We start from the raw sequence: 20088 nt of genomic DNA, 5'->3' as shown, positions 1-20088 counted from the left end.
TCTAACCTAATATTATGGTTTCCAACTTTCAATGGACTTTATACAATATATATAACGAATATGTGGGTCAAATTGTGTATTATATAATATTAATTAAGTTAAATAAATAAATTGCGAGAGTATAAAATGTTCGGTTACACCCGAACTAAGCCCTTCCTTACTTGTTTTATTATATTTTTCTCTTTTCTTTTCGTCACACTTTCGTCGCTTGGCATCATTTATTTTGTTGTTCTATTTTACACTGAGGAGGCGTGTTTCTCGACTTTTAGTTATAAGCGAAGAAATGTCGCGATATTGACACATGAAAATGTACCTTCATTGAGACTGTGGGTGCCAATAGACTTTTATGCTTTAATTTGAGGATTTTTATTGATTTCTTTTTTGCTTTCTTCAAATATTTGTACTAAATATGAAAATTAATTATAAACAGAATTGTAAGGTATTAAGGCGATTATAGAAGTTCTCTATTAAAGGATTCTTAGTGAATAATGCCTTATTTATTTATTTTTATTACTGAAAAAAATTATTACAAGCAAAAATTTATTTAAATGATCTCCTACAAAAGTTATAGTAATTCCAACTTCGATCTAACCTAACCTCACTCTTTGCTTCATATCATATATAATTGAGAACAACAGTGTTTAATGAAAGATGCTTTAATATACATTTATTCGGTAAGAAAATGTCCGGAGCATAATACAGTTGAATCAGAAATTATTCAGAAATAGAAACGAAGTCTATCTTCTAAGGCTAAAATATGAGTGATACGAAAACACTATGTTATATACGCCGACTGCTCAAAGCACAATCAACCCCCATCGAATCTGACTTAATTTCCTAGATGTCAAACACACTTCTCTCTGAGAAATCCACACTAACCCGCTACAATTATTTTGATATGACGAGTAGAGTAGAAATCCAAATAAACAACCATCGAATCTGACTTAATTTCTTAGATGTCAAACTCCTCACTAACCTGCTACAATTATTTTGGGATGGCGAGTAGAATTGAATTCCGGATTGCTGTCGGTATGTCTATGCAAGCGATAACTTCAGTAAAACTTGAGACATCACAATAATTTTTTTAAATGGGCGTAACCCACTTTTGGCTCAAAAACCATATCTCAAGAACTCCTCGACCGATTTCAATGAATCTTGAGACATCACAATAATTTTTTTAAATGGGCGTAACCCACTTTTGGCTCAAAAACCATGTCTCAAGAACTCCTCGACCGATTTCAATGAATCTTGAGACATGATATTTTCTAGAAACCTTGAATATTCCCTGGGAAAACAGGAGAAGTCCGCAAACAACCACGCCTACTTCCCATATATGTTACTCAATTTCGAAATCAATCGGTCACTTTCAATAAAAAAATCAAGAACAAACAGAGATACCGGAGAACTTTACACAAGCACTGTATTTGAGGTGTGGCATTATGTATTTAAAAATTGTCGAAATCGAACTATAACTTTTGACGGTATCAAATATCGAAGGTTTCTTAAATGAAAATCGAAAATATTGGTAAAGCTCTCAGATATGTTTAAGAAATTGATAGGGAATCTTTTTATTCTAATAATAGGCTTCTGTTCCAAAAATTTGTAAAATAGGATCACAATTTCCTATAGCTCCCATATACCTAATATTAGGATTTTCAAGATTGGGTCGGGCTTTTCAATGTATACAACTGTTAATATGTGATATTTCTTGACAAAATAAAATGACCGTACAGTTTTTGATATAATGCAGCTTGGTGACAAAAATTGTGGAAATCGGTCCAGAAATTATCTACTATATAGAAGGATTTTCCTTATTCTGAATTATATATACATAATTTTTTTGTTCTTTCTTCATAAATTGTACTTTGTCCGCTTATCTGGTCATCTTGTCTGAACTAAGTCAACTCCAACTCAAGCCATTTGTTTCTCAGCTGTAATTTAGCACTACAAAAGCCAAATATAATTAAATTTCGCTCACTGCCAATGCTAGCTATCCTGCTGGACTAATTTTTATTTAATTTAAGTGAATGTCAATATGTGAATATTTAGCTTATAAGCGAGCTGACAGTTCGACAACCCACCCGAGCGCATGAATAATGCATTTAAAACTACAAAAAACATTGTCAGGGAATTGAACTTTACCTTAGCATTAACTGCGACACTGACGAAGCACAAGCGCTCATACAAGGAGTTTAAAATATTTGCACTGAGGCTTGCGGTACTTGACTCCACTACATGCCACAGCAAGTCACTACCCATCTATAAACATATGGAATATCCTCACATATATATAAAATGCTGAAGCTTCAGTTATTTAGCGTGTGTGACTGCGCTTTTTAATTTCATTTTGAGCTTACAAACATACAGAGCACTTCGGAAGCAGTGTCTTCCAGATATATGTATAAACTCCACATATTATCCGCTTGCAGCCGCAAGTTTGACACTTGACTACTACTTGACTTGCAGTCGGTGCGGTAAACCTGAGTGTGGCACTTATTTAATTTAGCAGCGATGGTGGCTTATTGTGGCTGCAAACGTCACGAGCACCAATAGCAACGGCAACATCACCAGCAATGACTTGCTATTTCGAGCGCTGCTTTCCGCGTGCATATTTATCATCACTTTGGCTGCCACCACCTTGTGCTGTCGTCTTGCATTTTTCCTACCATTTACTATAAATTGCTTTACCTTAACACTTGCAAATCTTGCAATTTACTCGCTGCTTCTAATTTTCACACATTTATCATTAGAAGCTTCGTTGAACTGTATAAATACGTATGTTTGCGGAGTTGTTCTGCGTTTTAAACGAAATGTATTTGGTTGCACTCAACGCGGCGAATGCGTGACATAATGTATGCTCATACAATACAATATCATGCCACCATCCCAGCAGGAAATCGAAGCGGTTAATATAAAAAATTATGAAAATTACGAAAATAGGGTTGCCAGATATCTTAAACCTATAAATTTATGTTAATAGAGAATGTCAATATTATTCCTATCCTATAAATGATTGACTATATTCGATTTTTTAGAATAGGGTTGCCATATTTTGTTGAATAATTTCACTTTATAAGTTGGAGTTGCCAAATTTTGATGAATATACATTTTTTTATTTGTACTGTTCGTTTTTATTATTTATTTTTTATTTTTTATTTTATAATTTCATAGAATAAATATCAAAAATAGGGTTGCCAATTAACCAAAAATATCATAATTAGTTAAAAGTATAAACAATTTATATAAAAAACGTTTGTGAATTTTTAGATTTGTGAATAACTTTATTTATTTTCCAATACAATATTTTCCTAATTAGGGTTGCCATATTTTGATGAATATAAATATTTTTGGTACTTTGGTTGTACTTTTTGCTTGTATTATTTAATGTGTTATTTTAACCATCATTCCAGAGATTAATACCAAAATAGGGTTGCCAAATGATAAAAAAAATTCACAATTTGGAATATTTTTGGGATTGTCAATTTTCTTTAAGTGAAGTAAAAAAGTTAAATTATGGAGATTTGACATTTTGAAATTTTAGTTTTACAAAAAGTATTATACAATTTTATCCATAGAGTTACCATATTTAAAAAAATGTAGTTAAACATTTCCTACTGGGAAACTACATACTACACTGTTTATTAAACCACTTGACTACGCGCTTCAATATACCACTTGGACGTGTAGAGTACCAAACACACAGCCACCTTGCCCGCCATAACTACTAAAGCGCAAGCACCATGGCGTATACGCAACCTGAAATGGCAGCAGCACTGCGAATACACAAAATTTAGTTTAAACTGTGTGAATATTTTAAAATTTTTATTATTTTTTATGCTCACGGCAGTTTCACGCGCGCTGCATATTTAAAACAACCGTTATGTTTTTGCTTATTTGTATAACGCTGCAGCTTTTTCTGCTGCGGCAACCCTGCTTCTACTCGGCTTGTTGCACGTATGTTTTGTGGTGTTACCTGTTGGTTGCGTGTTAGTAGCAAGCAAATTACAATAGCAGCAACAACAGCTAACAGCAAAAATAGTTAACTCCCAGTGACAACTAGTGTTCTGTGCAACAACAAAGCAAGAACGAAACAACTATGCAAATATATGTATGTACTTAGTTACAGGTATGCTCACACAATGTTTGTAAATGTGTGTGTGTGTGTGCTCTAACAACAATAACAAGTGCCTAGAACTCAACGTGTTAACATATTTTCCACTTTCATTTTATCAACTTAAGTCGTTAAATAGATTTTTTCATTGCTCACTTTGCTGTGTAACGCCTCACTTAAATGTCTCTTCCGCCAACGCTCCGCTTTAATTTGTTGCCATTTGAGCGCTTGGCAAGCTGGGAAAGCTTGAAAAAAAGTGAAACTTGAATTAATGTATACGCGTTAAGTGGTGTGTTGATAACTTTTGGTGCATAGTTTTCGCAGTTTTACAGGTATTTGCTGGATTAAGGCACAGTGGTGGACATAAAAATAAGTTTTTGAAATATTTTTATATTTTTTAATATTTGTTTTTTTTTATACTCTCGCAACAAAAGTTGCTAAGAGAGTATTATAGTTTTGTTCACATAACGGTTGTTTGTAAGTCATAAAACTAAAAGAGTTAGATATAGGGTTATATATATCAAAATGATCAGGGTGACGAGACGAGTCAAAATCCGAATGTCTGTCTGTCCGTCCGTCCGTCCGTCCGTCCGTGCAACGGATAACTTGAGTAAAAATTGAGATATCTTGATGAAACTTGGAACACACCGTGACCGTGAGAGGGTTGCTTTCGAGAATGGGCAAAATCGGACCACTGCCACGCCCACAAAATGGCGAAAACCGAAAACGCAAAAAGTGCCATAACTAAGCCATAAATATAGTTATAAAAGTAAAATTTGGAACAGAGGAACCTTATAGGTAAGGTTTGCCATATTTTGATGAATATTTTTTCTTTATTTGCACACATCCTTGTTACTATTTAGTTTCTTAATATATTAATAGTTTCAAAGAAAAAATATCAAAAATAGGGTTGCCAATTAAACAAAAATAATATAAAAAGCTTAGTAGATTAAAATTACAAAAAAATATATACAGAAAAGTCATATATTTTTGAGCATCTATTAATACCAGTTCTGTGGCAACTCTAAAAAAAACATAGCTAATATGATCGAACTCAACTACCCTAGAAAACCAACAATTAGTGTGATTCAAAACAATGCGGCCAAATAGTTAAGGAAGTGAAACTTTATTTGGTCACAAACCTATTTGATAATATCCATAAAAAATAAGTATGAAATGTTAGAAATAATATTTTACTATTTTTATAAAATTTTTTATAATATTTGCCATCGAAAAAAAATATAAAAAATAAAAAAATAATTCTTAAAATGTTTCCATTTTTATGTACACCACTGTATCAAGTGGTGTATTTTTTTGGCTACTTTTCGCCCCTCAAATTGTAACGTCGCTGCTCTTAATTTGATGTTGCTTAATTTAAAATAAACTGTGCATATAATTTGCTATAAAGTTCATTTGGGGAATGCAAAAAGTTTACAAGGAAGCCGTGAAGTAAGATCAACTCGCCTTTCTCAATTTTACAAGTAGAAGAAGAAATTATTTTTGGGAACTATTTTTGACTTGAATGAAAACACATTTCTATTATAATAAACTGTAAAGGTTACTGGGTAAACCATTCAAAAGTCTCAAAATGAAAATATATTTCAGACAATGTCTTTACATTTTCAAAAAGTATATGGAAAACGATGTGTGCAAAATAAGGAGCAGCAAACTCTTCCCTCTTATATTTTTTAACTACAAGGGAAGTACAGTCATTTTTTACTGTTTTGCCACACTTTCTCAAACTTTTAAAGTGGCTTCAGCCATAAAGATTTGTGTGATAGAATTTTAATGGAAGAAAGTTAGACTGTGATACCTACCCAATACCTATATTTCTACGGGTTTTCGCTCAATTCGACATCTGGTGACCTCCTCTCAGTAGACATAGCAGATAATATGGGGCAGATGAGTCAATATCAACTCATGCAGGACTATATAGTCCCGACATTGTGGCTGTAGATTAGCTTTGAAATAGTTTAAGACCATATTGGTACCCAGTGAAGTTTTAAGGGTTAGCAAAGATCTCAAGACATTGAGAATACGGATCAGAAACTACCATTGAAGCTGAACTATAATGTATAGAATCTCTTAAACGGAAGAAAGATGAATGGAAGAAGATTCTATGTAAAAATAATATTGATCAAGTGTTTTTTGATATATAAAGCTTGGAATCTTAGAAAAAGTTTAAAGACCAACCGCTGACTTTATATCTGCGATGAAAAGACAAACCGATTATTTTTGCAACTAATATTCAGGGCACTCAGACCTAAAGCTATGTGTTTGGGTATTATCTTTTGTATAACTCCTATAATTTCTATATAAAGAAGCTTATTACATCAATCTTTCAAAACAATGTATATTCGTAGAGAGGATTGTGGTTTATGGTAAGAATACAAAGTATCAAAGACTAGTAGTTTTTTTACTGGAGCCACAGTAAATATTCATTATTAAATTAAGAGAGAAAAAATTCACAAATCCAAACCAGAAAATTCTAGGAGAATACAAGTCTTAGATTTAGTTAGATTGCAAATATGTGTAATTAAATAAAATTTCAAGATATTTTTACTAATATCTATTTAGCTGGTAATAGAGTGGAATCACCTGAGATTTGAACCCAAAGTTATTACATTTTCAAAAAACCAGCAGGAAACCAAATTGAAGAGACTGTATCAAATTGTGATGTTAGTGTAATGAGATATATTGTAATAGTCTTTTCGCACAGAAGTTAATTGATCAATTAACCGGCATTTGCACTGATTTAGATTGATTTATCATACAAAATAAAAATCAAATTTAACTACATTAATTTTTAATCGAATACAAATCGAGTTAAATGGAAATGGAAATCCGTTGTCCACGCTGGAAATTTGGTTGTATTTATTGATAAATGCACAAATTAATTTGACGAAAAGGCTATAAGGTAGGGTATATTTATTTTTATAGAAATTCAAGCCCTATAAAAGAGGATAATAATAATAAGAAAGAAATGAAAATAAAATGAAATCTCGCAAGTTGCAAATAATAATTAGAGCTAATCATTTTCTAAAGTATTATCTTCAATTTATCTTTAGGGAGAAACAACTTCTACGCTCTACACCTCTTTTTTATACATATTTCTTTATTTATTGAATCTGCTTTGTTTAAAGCCTAACAATAAGTAATAAAATCTTAAATCTATTTACAACTAAAAAAGCTCAGGAATGTGGTTGAGCTGTTTTGGTAGAACGGTGCTCTCTAATAGGCTGGTAGATCTCTCCTTTTTAAACGTGTTTGATTAAGGAATGTACCAAAGCATTAGCCAAAGGGTTTGGATGTTCACGAAGTTTAAAAATATATTTCTTTCTACTGTCCTCTATCTCCTTCTTTACCATAGGAATATCAAGATCTTTATGGATATTTTCGTTACACATGTACCATGGTGAACCCGTTATTGTTCTAAACATTTTAGATTGAATTATATTAATGTTGGTTGCACAGGTCGTACCCCACAGTTGAATATCATACATCCAAATCGGTTGTATGACTGTATTGTATAACAGAACTTTGTTGTATAGGCTAAGTTTAGAATTTTTGTTTAGAAGCCAATTTAAATTCGCTGCTCTTAACTTCTTGCAAATTACTTTACTCGCTATATGTATCCGCCACGTAAGCCTTCGATCCAGGTGAATCCCAAGATAAGTTACTTCATTCGCTTGGGGTACTCCCACATTGTTTATTTTAAATGTCCGACATGTTTCTGGTCTTAGCGAGAATGTAACATGCTTGCATTTTTGCTCATTAATATTTATACGCCAGTTCGCTAGCCATTCTTCGACACAAGTTAAGTGCTCCTCTAATACTCTTGATGCTCTTATGGGGCATTTGTTACGGCTTATTAGAGCTGTGTCATCCGCAAAAGTTGATGTCAGTACGTTATTAGTGATTGGAATGTCTGCTGTATATATTATGTACAGAGTAGGGCCTAAAACACTGCCCTGAGGTACACCGGCCCTTATTGCTCGTTCTTCTGATATGAAATCTGCTACTTTAACTGTAAATTTCCTATTTCTTAAATATGACTCCAATGTTTTATGCAAATCGTAAGGTAAAACGTTTTTGATTTTCCATAAAAGGCCTTTATAAAATATATCTGAACAGTACTCTCTGTGCTCGAATGCCTTCCTGATTTCGTTTGTAATTCTATTCACTTGCTCTACTGTGCCATGTTTAGCACGAAACCCGAATTGGTGGGTTGGTATTATATTATTTTCGTGGAGGAAAGGAGACATTTTTGATAGTAAAACTTTTTCGAATATTTTGGAAAGACAGGGTAAAAGACTTATTGGTCTGTAGGAAGACGGTTGTGTTAAGTCTTTTCCAGGTTTATCTATCATGATGATCTGCGACTTTTTCCACGAAATTGGATAGTACCCGAAACCAAGAATTGCATTAAAGAGTAAAGAGAGCACTGATATAGCAATATTTGGCAACTCAATTAACATTTTTGGAGTAATATTATCGTGTCCTGAAGACTTTTTCGGATTTAGCTCTTTTAGGATCTTGGTAATTTCATAAGTAGACGTCCTAATAGACACGCTTGACTCGTTTGCGATATTGGGCAAAGTTGGCAACTTAAAATTGTTTTTTGGACCATTGGGTTGAAATACTTTTTCTAGGTGATTTGTAAAGCAATTGGCATTAGTTATTACAGCATTGAATTCCATTATGCTATCATCAATACACACCTTACTCTAAAAACGTTTATAATTTTTAATCAATTTAATTACCTTGAATATAAAAAATTGATCAAAGGCAGTTTCAACAGAAATTAACTGTATTTACACAAAAAGCACATCATAATTGTATACTTTCAACTGAAATAAAAACAGATTTCCAACAATAAAAAACAAACAATTATATTAAATGCATGGAATTAAAAATTAACAAACAGAGAGAGTATTAACCTTATTAATATTTGTTTAATATGCATAATACAAAATAAACGAATGACAAATTTAATTAAATTGCATTAAAGTACCAAAAATACAATTTAATACATAGCATACACACAGGCGCTGCAGCCAGTGCACATACGATTCATTAGACATTGCAGTTGATGGCAAAAGCAAATACTCGAACAAAACACACACACACACACACACAAACCAAAATAACTACATGCCTTGCGCTTGTTTACTTGCATATTTATAAGCAAATATAGATTTAGAGAATTCACAGAATTCACAGCTTGAAGTGGAGAAATCAACGCCATAAATAGAGTGAGTATATTCGAGTGTGTGTGCTGCATGTGTGAGTGTGCGCTGCGCGGAATGCATAAAAAGGCAACGCGAATTGAAGGCACGAATGCGTGGTGCATTTCAGAGCTCAGGATAGTTGAAGACTGCTCTTGGCGGGCGACTACAAGTTTGAGTTGCTGAGGTGCTGAGGGTCTGAGAGAGTCTGACGCATTTTAATCCTTTTTGACATTTCACTTTTAATAAAATCTATTCGAGCAAGTAAACTGGTAGCAACGAGTACAAACATACATATAAATGTATAAGTGAACAGCATTGAAGACCTTGGACCGACCGACTCGCTTGGCTGCGTTATAATTTAACGAAGCAAATTGTGCGCACAAAATTTTCGAGTTTGTTTGCATGCAATCACGAACATGTGAATATATTATATAATATATGCATACATGCATTTTCATTATCTATGGTTTGCACGGGCTACGCTTCGAAATAATGAAAAAAAATTTATAAAAATATATAAAATATTTCTGTAAAATTGTTTTGTTTAAAAGTGTCTGACCGTACAAATAGACCAAAATCTTACGATTTATTCTAGAAAAATATTTTTTACTAAGCATTAAATTTACCAAAAAACATTTGGCAACTCTAAAAGTTTCATTTTACACCAAAATAAAATTTTTTATAAAACTTGGCAATTCTACTAAAAAGCAATGGCAACTCTTTTCGTTTGTATCACACATTCCATATACATAAATTTTAAAAGAATTTCACAAATTATACATAAATTTTAATTGAAATGTTTTAATTATATTTGATTTTTAACGTTGTGGTGACAACTCTTTTTATTAGAGATTTCTCATTTCATATACATATAAGCATTTTAATAAACGTGAAAACTATCATTTATAATTAACTTAATATTTTTACAAGGAATCATTTTTCTCTATAAGCATGGTAACCCTATTTCCAAAAGTGTTCAAGGGAATGAAAATTGAATCATTGGAAACAGCTAGCCAAAATTATAAAGTAATCTTTTTGAATGTACATATTAGATTGGCAAATATCTCCCTTCCGCCTTTTTGTCTTTTGAATTTCGCGGCTATGTATAAAGCGCTACAGAGCTCATATCTGGCAATATTATACATCGTTGAAAGGTCTTGACATAACCTACAAAACAACGTTTTGCATGATTAGTTTGGATATTGCATTCAACAGTTATAGACGTGTAAACATGGAGTTCAATAATGCGGAAATTCGCGCTATTTTGAAGTTTTCCTTCGTTAAAGACAAATCCGCCAGATAAACGAGATTAATGCTGTTTTGGGGGATGGTACTCTATCACTTCGAACTGCGGAGGATTGGTTTCGACGATTCAGAGCGGTTGAAAACGATGGATAAGCCAACCGATGGAAGACCTGTGACGACGAATACCGATCAAATCATGGAAATCATCGAGTTAGACAGGCATGTGGCATCTGGTGACATCGCCCAGGAGATGGGAGTTAGTCACCAAATCATTTTAAACCATCTGCAGAACGCTGGATACACAAAAAAGCTTGATGTTTGATGCAAAGAAACCTTCTGGCCCGAATCAACGCCTGCGATATGCTGCTGAAACGGAACGAACTCATTTTTGAAGCGAATGGTGACTGGCGACGAAAAATGGATCACATACGACAATATCAAGCGAAAACGGTCGTGGTCGAAGGCCGGCCAAGCTGAAATGACGGCCAGGAAGGTGTTGCTGTGTGTTTGGTGGGGTTGAAAGGGAATCATCCACTATGAACCAGAAGCTTAATTCTACCGTCTACTGCGAACAACTGGACCGCAGGCGATCGACCAGAAGCGTCCAGAATTGGCCAACAGGAAGAGTGTAGTGTTCCACGAGCACAACGCACTTTGTTGATGACTCGTCAGAAGCTACGGGAGCTCGGATGGGTGGTTTTATCGCATCCACCATATAGCCCGGACATTGTGCCAAGTGATTACCACCCGTTCCTGTCCATGTCGAATGACCTTGGTGTTGTAAAGTTGAACTCAAAAGAGGCTTGTGAAAAGTGGCTGTCCGAGTTTTTCGCAAATAAGGAGATGGTCTTCTACGAGGGGGGTTGCCGATTATTTAAAAAATATTATATACATTATATTCAATAATGTCCTACAGTTACAACCTTAAAACTACATGGTAACCGTATTCCACAATTATTATTTTTCATTGCAATTACGCCGCAATAAAAATAAATCTAAATGAAGCGAAAACATCAAAATGCATTCATCACAAAATTATTCACAAAAAAATCCAAAAATTCTACAATTTCGGAGAACCCTAGCAGACCGCAAAATTGCATTTAGATATACCACCCATACCATTATAGATGCACTACCACATAGTTTATAGCCAAAGTGCACTCGAACGCAGTCCATGCTGGCGCAGACATGCGTGCGTGCATGAATATGCAATTATTTGCATGTCTTTATAGACACGACTACTACACATGTGTATGTGTACATATGTGTGAGCGTGTGTCTGCAGCAACGCAATCAAGTCGCACACGCTTTTCGCGCACACTGGCAAAACTCACTTTGCGCTACTCACTTCCGCTTCGTTACTTGCAGGCTTTTTCGAACTTTGCCATTTTTTCCCTTTATGCCGCGCATTTAACCTCCGCACAGCTGGCGTCTCGCTGCCGTTCGCTGCTGCTCGCCGCTTGACGCTTAATTCTGATAGAGCGTTGTGTGCGTTTGTGTGCGCCGTTAACTCATTTCGAACTTTTGCAATTGACGCCAAAGTACATAGTGCGCCGCAAGGTAGACTACACTTTTGCCACATTTATTCGGCGGTGCGTTTTCATTGCATACTTGTTGGCTGGCTGGCGCTGTGATATGTTGCGGTTAAACGCTTTTGCGTGCAATTGTGTGAAAAGCAATGCAATATGCATGTAGTATCTGACGTATAACTGCATAAATGGTATATGAGTGGGTGAATTTCAAAGGTCGTCGGAAATTCACTGAAAAGTAATTTATTACGAATGACAGAATTTATTTATACACTTTCACAGTTATATTTTGTACATAGATATATTTTTGCTTGCAGTGCTTCAAAAACTTATTGGCACATTCGAAGTAGATCAGATCTTGTAATAAAGGAAGAATTATCAGACCAAAAGCAAGGTTGCTGCTTTCATTGTCTTCAAAGAAGAACAAAATCGTTTCTATAGCCTACTAGATATATTCTTTAAGCACCTAAAAGTCATCTTAGCGTAAACCTCTATAAATATGTAATATGGAATTCGAAGTTGGCTTAAAACTTGAAAGCCGCACCATTTCTTCTGAGAATGACTCCTGGTTTTGTCGTTGTAAAATAAATAAATTAATAAGATTAGTTTAGAGAACGCACTTTAACATAACACTTCTTACCGAATATAAATCCGAACCCATTCCGTTGAAGAAATATCCAGATTATCCCAGACTTCGAACTTATACTTGACATATCAGAACTGCTGATAGAGTTTGTTGTTATTTTATTGTTGTATCAGCGTTAGATATCCAGTAATAGATTATGTAAATGCTGCTGCGAGCTCTTGGCTGTATGCAAACTAGAAACCTTCATTTAAGTGAACTCAACTTCCAATAAAGCTGAAGTGGGATTTTTACTTTCTTTCTTTCCAAGTAAGACTGATCATTGTGAAAGTTAGATAACCTCTTATAAGTTTATTGTATAGTTGAGAATTTTGAAGATTTCTAAACTATAATTTTTTATGTTCCACCTAGGAACGACATGAAAATATATATAAAAAATAACCGTAACCATATAAACCGTTGAGCTTATTATACTCTGGCAACATGTTGCATAGAGTATAATAGCTTTGTTCACATAACGGTTGTTTGTGTCACCAAGAAATAAAAGAGCTAGATATGGAGTTATATATATATATAAATGTCCAGGATGACGAGTGGATTTGAAATCCGGATGTCTGTCCGTCCGTCTGTCCATGCAAGCGATAACTTGAGTAAAAATTAAGATATCTTCATGAAACTTGGAACACATATTCCTTGGAACCCTGAGAATGCTTTCGAAAATGGGCAAAATCAGTCCACTGCCACGCCCACAAAATGGCGGAAACCGAAAACCTATACAGTGTCATAACTAAGCTATAAATAAAGTTATGAAAATAAAATTTGGAACATAGGATCGCATTAGGGAGGGGCACATTTGGATATAATTTTTTTAAGTGGGCGTGACCCCGCCCCCAAATAGGTTTTTTGCATATATCGTGCACACCAAAAAAACTGTGTAAACCAAACTTTCTGCAGTCGTTTCTTTTAGCCATTTTCTTGAAAGAAATCGGATAATGACCACGCCTACCTCCCATACAAAGGTTAGGTTGAAAATTACCAAAAGTAGGTTAACTCACTAACCAAAAACGTCGGAAACACTAAATTTCACATAATAAGTGGCAGATGGAAGCTGCACTCAGATTTTTTTACAAAATGGAAAATGGGCGTGGCGTCGCCCACATATGGGTTAAAAACCATATTTCAGGAACTACTCGACCGATTTCAATGAAACTTGGTTTGTAATAGTGCCCTAACCTCCCAATAATATGTTGTGAAAATGGCCAAATCGCTTCACAACCACGCCTACTTCCTATATACCAGAACTTTGAAGACGGTCTGAATCGTTTACTATATAGCACAATTGAAGATATCGGTACAGAACTTTGCACAAATACTACGTTTATAGTGTGGCAGCCCCAAATCGGACCATAGGTTTTCAAGGCCCCATATACTTTCCAACTTTCAATGGACTTTATACAATATATATGACGAATATGTGGGTCAAATTGTGTATTAGATAATATTAATAAAGTTAAATAAATAATTTGCGAGAGTATAAAATGTTCGGTTACACCCGAACTTAGCCTTTCCTTACTTGTTTTATATAAGAAGAACTCACAGTCACTTTGATTTTTGTACCCAACTTATAAAATTGCTATCGATAAACCTCCGTCATTGCGGGCAAAGCATGCTTTGAACATGCATACATATTTATCGAAATATGTTATTAATTAGAAAGACAAGTCCAACACCACCATAAATTTAGCAAGGTAGGGATTAAAGGCTTCTCAGCTGACGTTCGACAAAAAGAGCCGGCAAACACTCAAAACACAGCGCATTTGAGTGCAGCTTTTATATCATTTAAATTTTTTTTATTCATATATACATATATAGTAGATTATTGATGTAAATTATTGCTGACTTCAAATAACCATTGAAACACAAATACTTACATGTATATAGAAAATGTACGTAATCTATATAGATAATGCTAAAAGGCTATGTACTCAATAGAATAGAATATGAAGACAGTGGCACAGACAGCATTTTATTAGAGAGGTATATAGGGTAATGGCTTATTTTTAGTTTACGGAACCAGGCTTTTTTGTTTGTTTTTTGTTACAACTGCAGATTATATTCCCTTAAAGCATATCGTTTGATTAGCCTCTCCGATAGCATGTAGTTCAAACTTCTTCGATGCAGTCATATGACTTCACAACGGTACTGTTATTAACTCTTTAGCGATATTCATTGATCAAGGAGGAACAAGAAACGAGCTTTTTCGACAGGGTCGGATCAAAAGAAAAATTACAAAGGGTCTTCAACCCTGGAGGAAGCGAAGTTTGTTTAATATTTATGATTCTCACAACAGTAACGGAATTGAACCGGATAAGCAACAGGGTTCATCAGGCTCAGATGACCCTAAGGAAATTTTGGAAATCACTAACGAATGGTCAAGCGGATGAACGCATGTTAAATAGTTTGATTATATGAAAGTTCACTGTAGATAAGTTCGACTGTATAATGACAATACGTCCACCATAAAATCATACGTGATATTAATACAGTAGAAATTTACACTCACATATACTTATAAAAGATTATTTGCAATTTTTTTAAACACATAAGCTGTGATAAGAAGTTCATGGAGACAATTATTAATACTTTTTAATGTAATTTTTAAGTTTGTGTATTTGTTTATAATCAAAGCTTCTTTGCAATGAATTGCTTTCTGATTAAAAGTAATACACTTAGCATATAGCTATATACCCCTTAAAGCAATTCTCCAAGTGGCTTTATGGTGAGCTCGTGTATCTAGAAATATGAAAATTAAATATTAAATATTATTAGCATTCCAAGCAGAAAAGATTATCAAAAGACATAAACCTGCACATGTGGCGGCGTCTGCAGACAATAAATTAGCGCATCGGCTATATCTTCGGGTTGTAAAAATGGCGCCTTGGCCAATGCTTCCCTCATTTTTGGTGATATGATTTCAGTGTCAACTGCACCGGGACTAATGCTCTACAATTTTAATTAAAAACAGCTATTTTTAATTGTATCCTTCGCCCAACTCACCGTCACTTTGATTTTTGTATCCAAAAATAGAAATTCACGTCGATAAACCTCCGCCATTGCGGTGACAGCATGCTTTGTGCATGGATAAATATTGGTCGAAGTATTCGGTATATTCGGCACATAATGTCCGGAGATGCTATTAATTAGAAAGACATGTCCAACACCACCATGCGCTTTCATCGAACGAAAAGCTTCTCTTGTACAATTCACCACACCCACTATATTTGTATCGATCACATCCTGTATATCCTGCTGATTATTATCATCCACCAAATTTGTGGCACGCACAACCCCAGCATTATTCACGAGCACCGTAATGGGTCCATATTTCGAAACGATCATTTTAAATGCGTCTATGATCTGTTGCTGATCGCGTAGATCACATTGCATGGCATGGAGGCGATCGCGTGCTGTTAGTTCCACTTGCTCACGCAGTGCTTCGATGCGCTCCTTACGACGCGCCAGACCAACAACGATCATACCATTATTCGCGAGATATTTGACACAAGCAGCACCAATACCCGAACTGGCGCCGGTGACGACAGCAACACGATTCTGCCAACGTTCCATATTCTGGTGTAGTCCTGGTAGGATTAAATGATTTTTTTGTTGACGTACGACCGAAATATCCGGCAACAACTCAAACAATGGCTCATCTAAATGCAGCTTTTATATCAATTTCTACATATACTTAGGTGATGTAAGTGACTTAGCAAATGTGTACAATTGTTTTCATGTAATCAGTGAAGTTTTGTATGAGTATACCTTATAGATATATAGTATGTATATATATTGAAGAAAGCTTTTGATAATTTTAGAGGACTTTATCAACAATAAAATCATTAAATATTTACACTTCTAATCACGCCTGGACAGTGGTGTAGGCAACAATTTTATTAAGAAAAAAATAGATTAGATCTCAAAGTGGTTAGTTAAGACTTCAAACTAGAACTTGGACGAAGAAACAAAAAATTAAAATTGTATTTTAGCCAAGAGTTTTTAATACATGCACATGTATATACAATGAAATTACCAAATACGAGCAGCCCTCATAACTGGATAACTTCCATTACACGACAAAAACACTGCGACAGTGGTTGGCCGGTTATGAGGAACATCGCTGTATTTGGATAATTGAAACTGTCTAATACTTCAGAATTTGGCATCTAAACTGCACACCTCCTGTTGAATATTATAACGAAATGATCATGAGCATGAGATCTGACGCGATCAATAACCGAGGAAATTATATATGTTATATATACTATAACAGCAGTGCTGTATGTTGATCATTATTTAAACTAGGTTTAAAAAGCCGTTGGTTCAACAGAAACTAACGTTCATTACAAATTTGTTAATTTATTGTTTCAGAAATATTATAATTGTAAGCCCACAACGCTAATATTAGTAGAATTCTCCAACAGGCTTTATGGTGAGCTCATGTATCTGGGAATATCAAAAATATATAAAGTAAATATATTATTAGCACGTTCATGTCATTGTTCACGAGATATTTAACACAGGCGGCACCAATACCCGAACTGGCGCCGGTGACGACGGCGATACGATTGTGCCAACGTTCCATACTCGAACGTAGACGATTGAAATTAAGGGGGTTTGTTTCGTCGAAAAAAGACCTTTTTTCATGAATTTTTTTAGAAAAAATTATTGCTGTAGGTTTATTTTACTTATTATTATATGAAAGTGCAACATTTGAAGGATACTTAAAAAAAGTTTTATCGAAAAATAGCGAGGAATAACGGATTTATCGTGGATCTCTGCAGGCACCTCGAAAAAAAGTTGTTGTGCGGTGACCAGCCAACAGCATCACTGGATCATCCGAAACCAAAAAATCAAAATGCTTTCTTTAGTTTATTAGTTTATCTTTCAAATGACGTCGAGTTTTTTTTTTAATTTTTAAATTTTTCAATTTTTGGTACCATTTTCAAGCCAAAATGACGATTTTAGACGAAAAAATCGACCTATTTGTTATTGTAAAATTGTTAGTAATTAAAATTTTTGGAAAATTCGAGAGCTATATATATGTAGAATATTTGTTAAAAATTTCAAAACGATCGATGCAGTCGTTTTTTCTGTAGGCTGGTCACCGACTTTAAAAATGACATATTTGGGAAAATCGATTCAAAGTTTTGTACACTCAGTGCAGATAGCTGGAGGTACCGTTATTCAACCTCCTGTAACTTCGTTTGTTTTTCTCCGAATGACCTCAAATTTTAACACAATATTCTTGAGATATTGATGGTTCAGAAAAAAAATTAAAAAAAAAATTGAAAAACGAAATTTGTCAAACCTTAACCCCCCCCCCCCCCCCCTTAAATGATTTCTTTGCAGACTTACTTTCAGCGGAGATATTCGGCAACAACTCAAAACTCTGCTGTTCAGTGTGCGGCTTTCATATCAATTTATTCTTAAATATATATGCATGTGATGCCATGTAATGCTGATATATGCCCGTGATTTCATTTAATCAGAGAAATTTGTTCTGTACATACTCATATTCGAGTATATTAAAAAAAAGCATTTGTTATTGCATTATATTTATGTCAAAATAAAGTTATGTCATGCAAAGGAATTAAGATAACTCACGTGTTTACCGCTGTATTCATCAGAAAGTAGTATAGGGAAGCTGCAGTAATAGTACATTCGCTTAATTTAAAATTTGTGTTATATGGTTGTAGTTCGATATCCCTCTACTTAAACAGGTAATTTTTTTGTTCTATTTAGTATACGCTCATTGTCTAATTTTTACACCGATTCACATAAAGTTGATATGGGTTTAGTTAGCGAGATTGTAGAGAAAACTTCGCTATATAGAATATCACTAAAATTATATCCAAACCGCTTTGTTTTTTTTTTTTAATTTAATTCAGAGACTTTGAAAAAAGTTCGCTATAAGGAAGTTAAACTGTATAATATCAATATACCATTAAAGATGAGAGTACAATTTTGCACACACTTAGGCACACACGTGTTTTATTTTTGCGAATTGTAACGGTAACTGATAAGGTGTGATAAGATATAATTAATTTGTATATTTTTCTTTTTTATAAATTTTCATAATATTTACTTTTCTTACGGGAAGATGTAAAACTTCCTTATACTTATATTTAATTGGCTCCGTCTGTATCACAGAATCTGTATACTACTAAACCATCGTGTCTCTGACCCCTTAATTGAATAATCCGTGCAGAGCCATCTCAGCAATTCCTTGTTGAGTATCCCCAGGCTATAACTGGTCGGATATCACGCTTTAAGGCAACCATGACAGCAAGCGGAAATATAAATAAAACACTTAAGCATATCGAATTCAAGGCGCTGCGTCGATCCATATATTTGTAACTGAACATATTCCATATGAACATAACTTCTGACGGAACTGTTTTTTTTTTTTTTTTAATTTTACACAATTCCTTAAAAAAATGTATATCCAATCGCTTTAAAATGGTAGAGAAATTCGTCTGAGAACTTCTGCTCGTGATAAAAACCCATAATCAATGGAATAAGGAAAGATTATAGCTACCGCCATTCACCTTTGGTATCATAAATTTTGTCTACAGATTCTTCAATTTACCTGATGATCGAAATGTACACTTTAAGTACTTTCAGTAATTTTTGTTAATTAAAATAACTAAATTATTACAATTGGTGCCCAATAATAATACAAATAACAGCACTTGGTCACATACCCAAAATACCTAAGTGACCTAACCTCAATATAACAACCAACAACTTACATGGAATTTGCTTTAACTAAAATTCCTTACAATTTCCGTCTACTTTAAAATCATTTTAGACTTCAACTATTTTAACATTGCAACTTTCTGCACACTAATGTAACTCTTCAACTGCACGGAATTACAAATATAATATACATACATACATATATTTGTATAATATATAGAATTTATATATATATATATTTATATAAGTGTCCGTATGTTCATGTCATACAACAATAATAGTGTCTTCAGTACAATTACAGCTGCATAAACTTTGATCAGTCAAGCAGCTAAAAAATGTAAACTCACTCATGCTCTCCAAAACATACACCCGCACACTCTCTCATATACACTTACACTCACTCTACCATTCACATATTTACATACATAAGTATGCTCGGCGCACACATTCGTTTGCAATGTTTTGTATTCATATGTCCGCTTATCCTTTTCTCCAACAATTGTTAAGCCACTTAGTCTCGGCGCTTTTGTTATGAATGTGTGGCATCCTTTTGCCCGAGCAGTCAGTGCACTTCAAGCGTTTGCATTCCATATATTTATTCATACAATGTTTGAATTTATGTATGTGTGT

General features: G+C 34.2%; 2 protein-coding genes across 12 annotated transcripts in view; one reads left to right on the top strand and one right to left on the bottom strand.

Annotated features, from left to right (window-relative positions):
* Positions 1–20088, top strand: part of LOC105215127 (probable serine/threonine-protein kinase fhkD) — a 125932-nt gene that overhangs the window by 82109 nt on the left and 23735 nt on the right. The gene's annotated exons all lie outside the window — the stretch shown is intronic.
* Positions 15252–16424, bottom strand: LOC105220618 (farnesol dehydrogenase-like). The gene is made up of 3 exons (XM_054232877.1): positions 15757–16424; positions 15565–15702; positions 15252–15492 (listed from the first exon to the last, which is right to left on the bottom strand). The coding sequence occupies exons 1-3, from the start codon at positions 16324–16326 to the stop codon at positions 15451–15453; spliced, it is 750 nt and encodes a 249-aa protein (XP_054088852.1). The 5' UTR covers positions 16327–16424; the 3' UTR covers positions 15252–15450.

Source organism: Zeugodacus cucurbitae, chromosome 6 (genome assembly GCF_028554725.1).
Source record: "Zeugodacus cucurbitae isolate PBARC_wt_2022May chromosome 6, idZeuCucr1.2, whole genome shotgun sequence".
Classification (NCBI taxonomy): domain Eukaryota; kingdom Metazoa; phylum Arthropoda; class Insecta; order Diptera; family Tephritidae; genus Zeugodacus; species Zeugodacus cucurbitae.
Note: the sequence above shows the minus strand (reverse complement) of the source record. Positions and strands in the feature narration are given on the sequence as shown.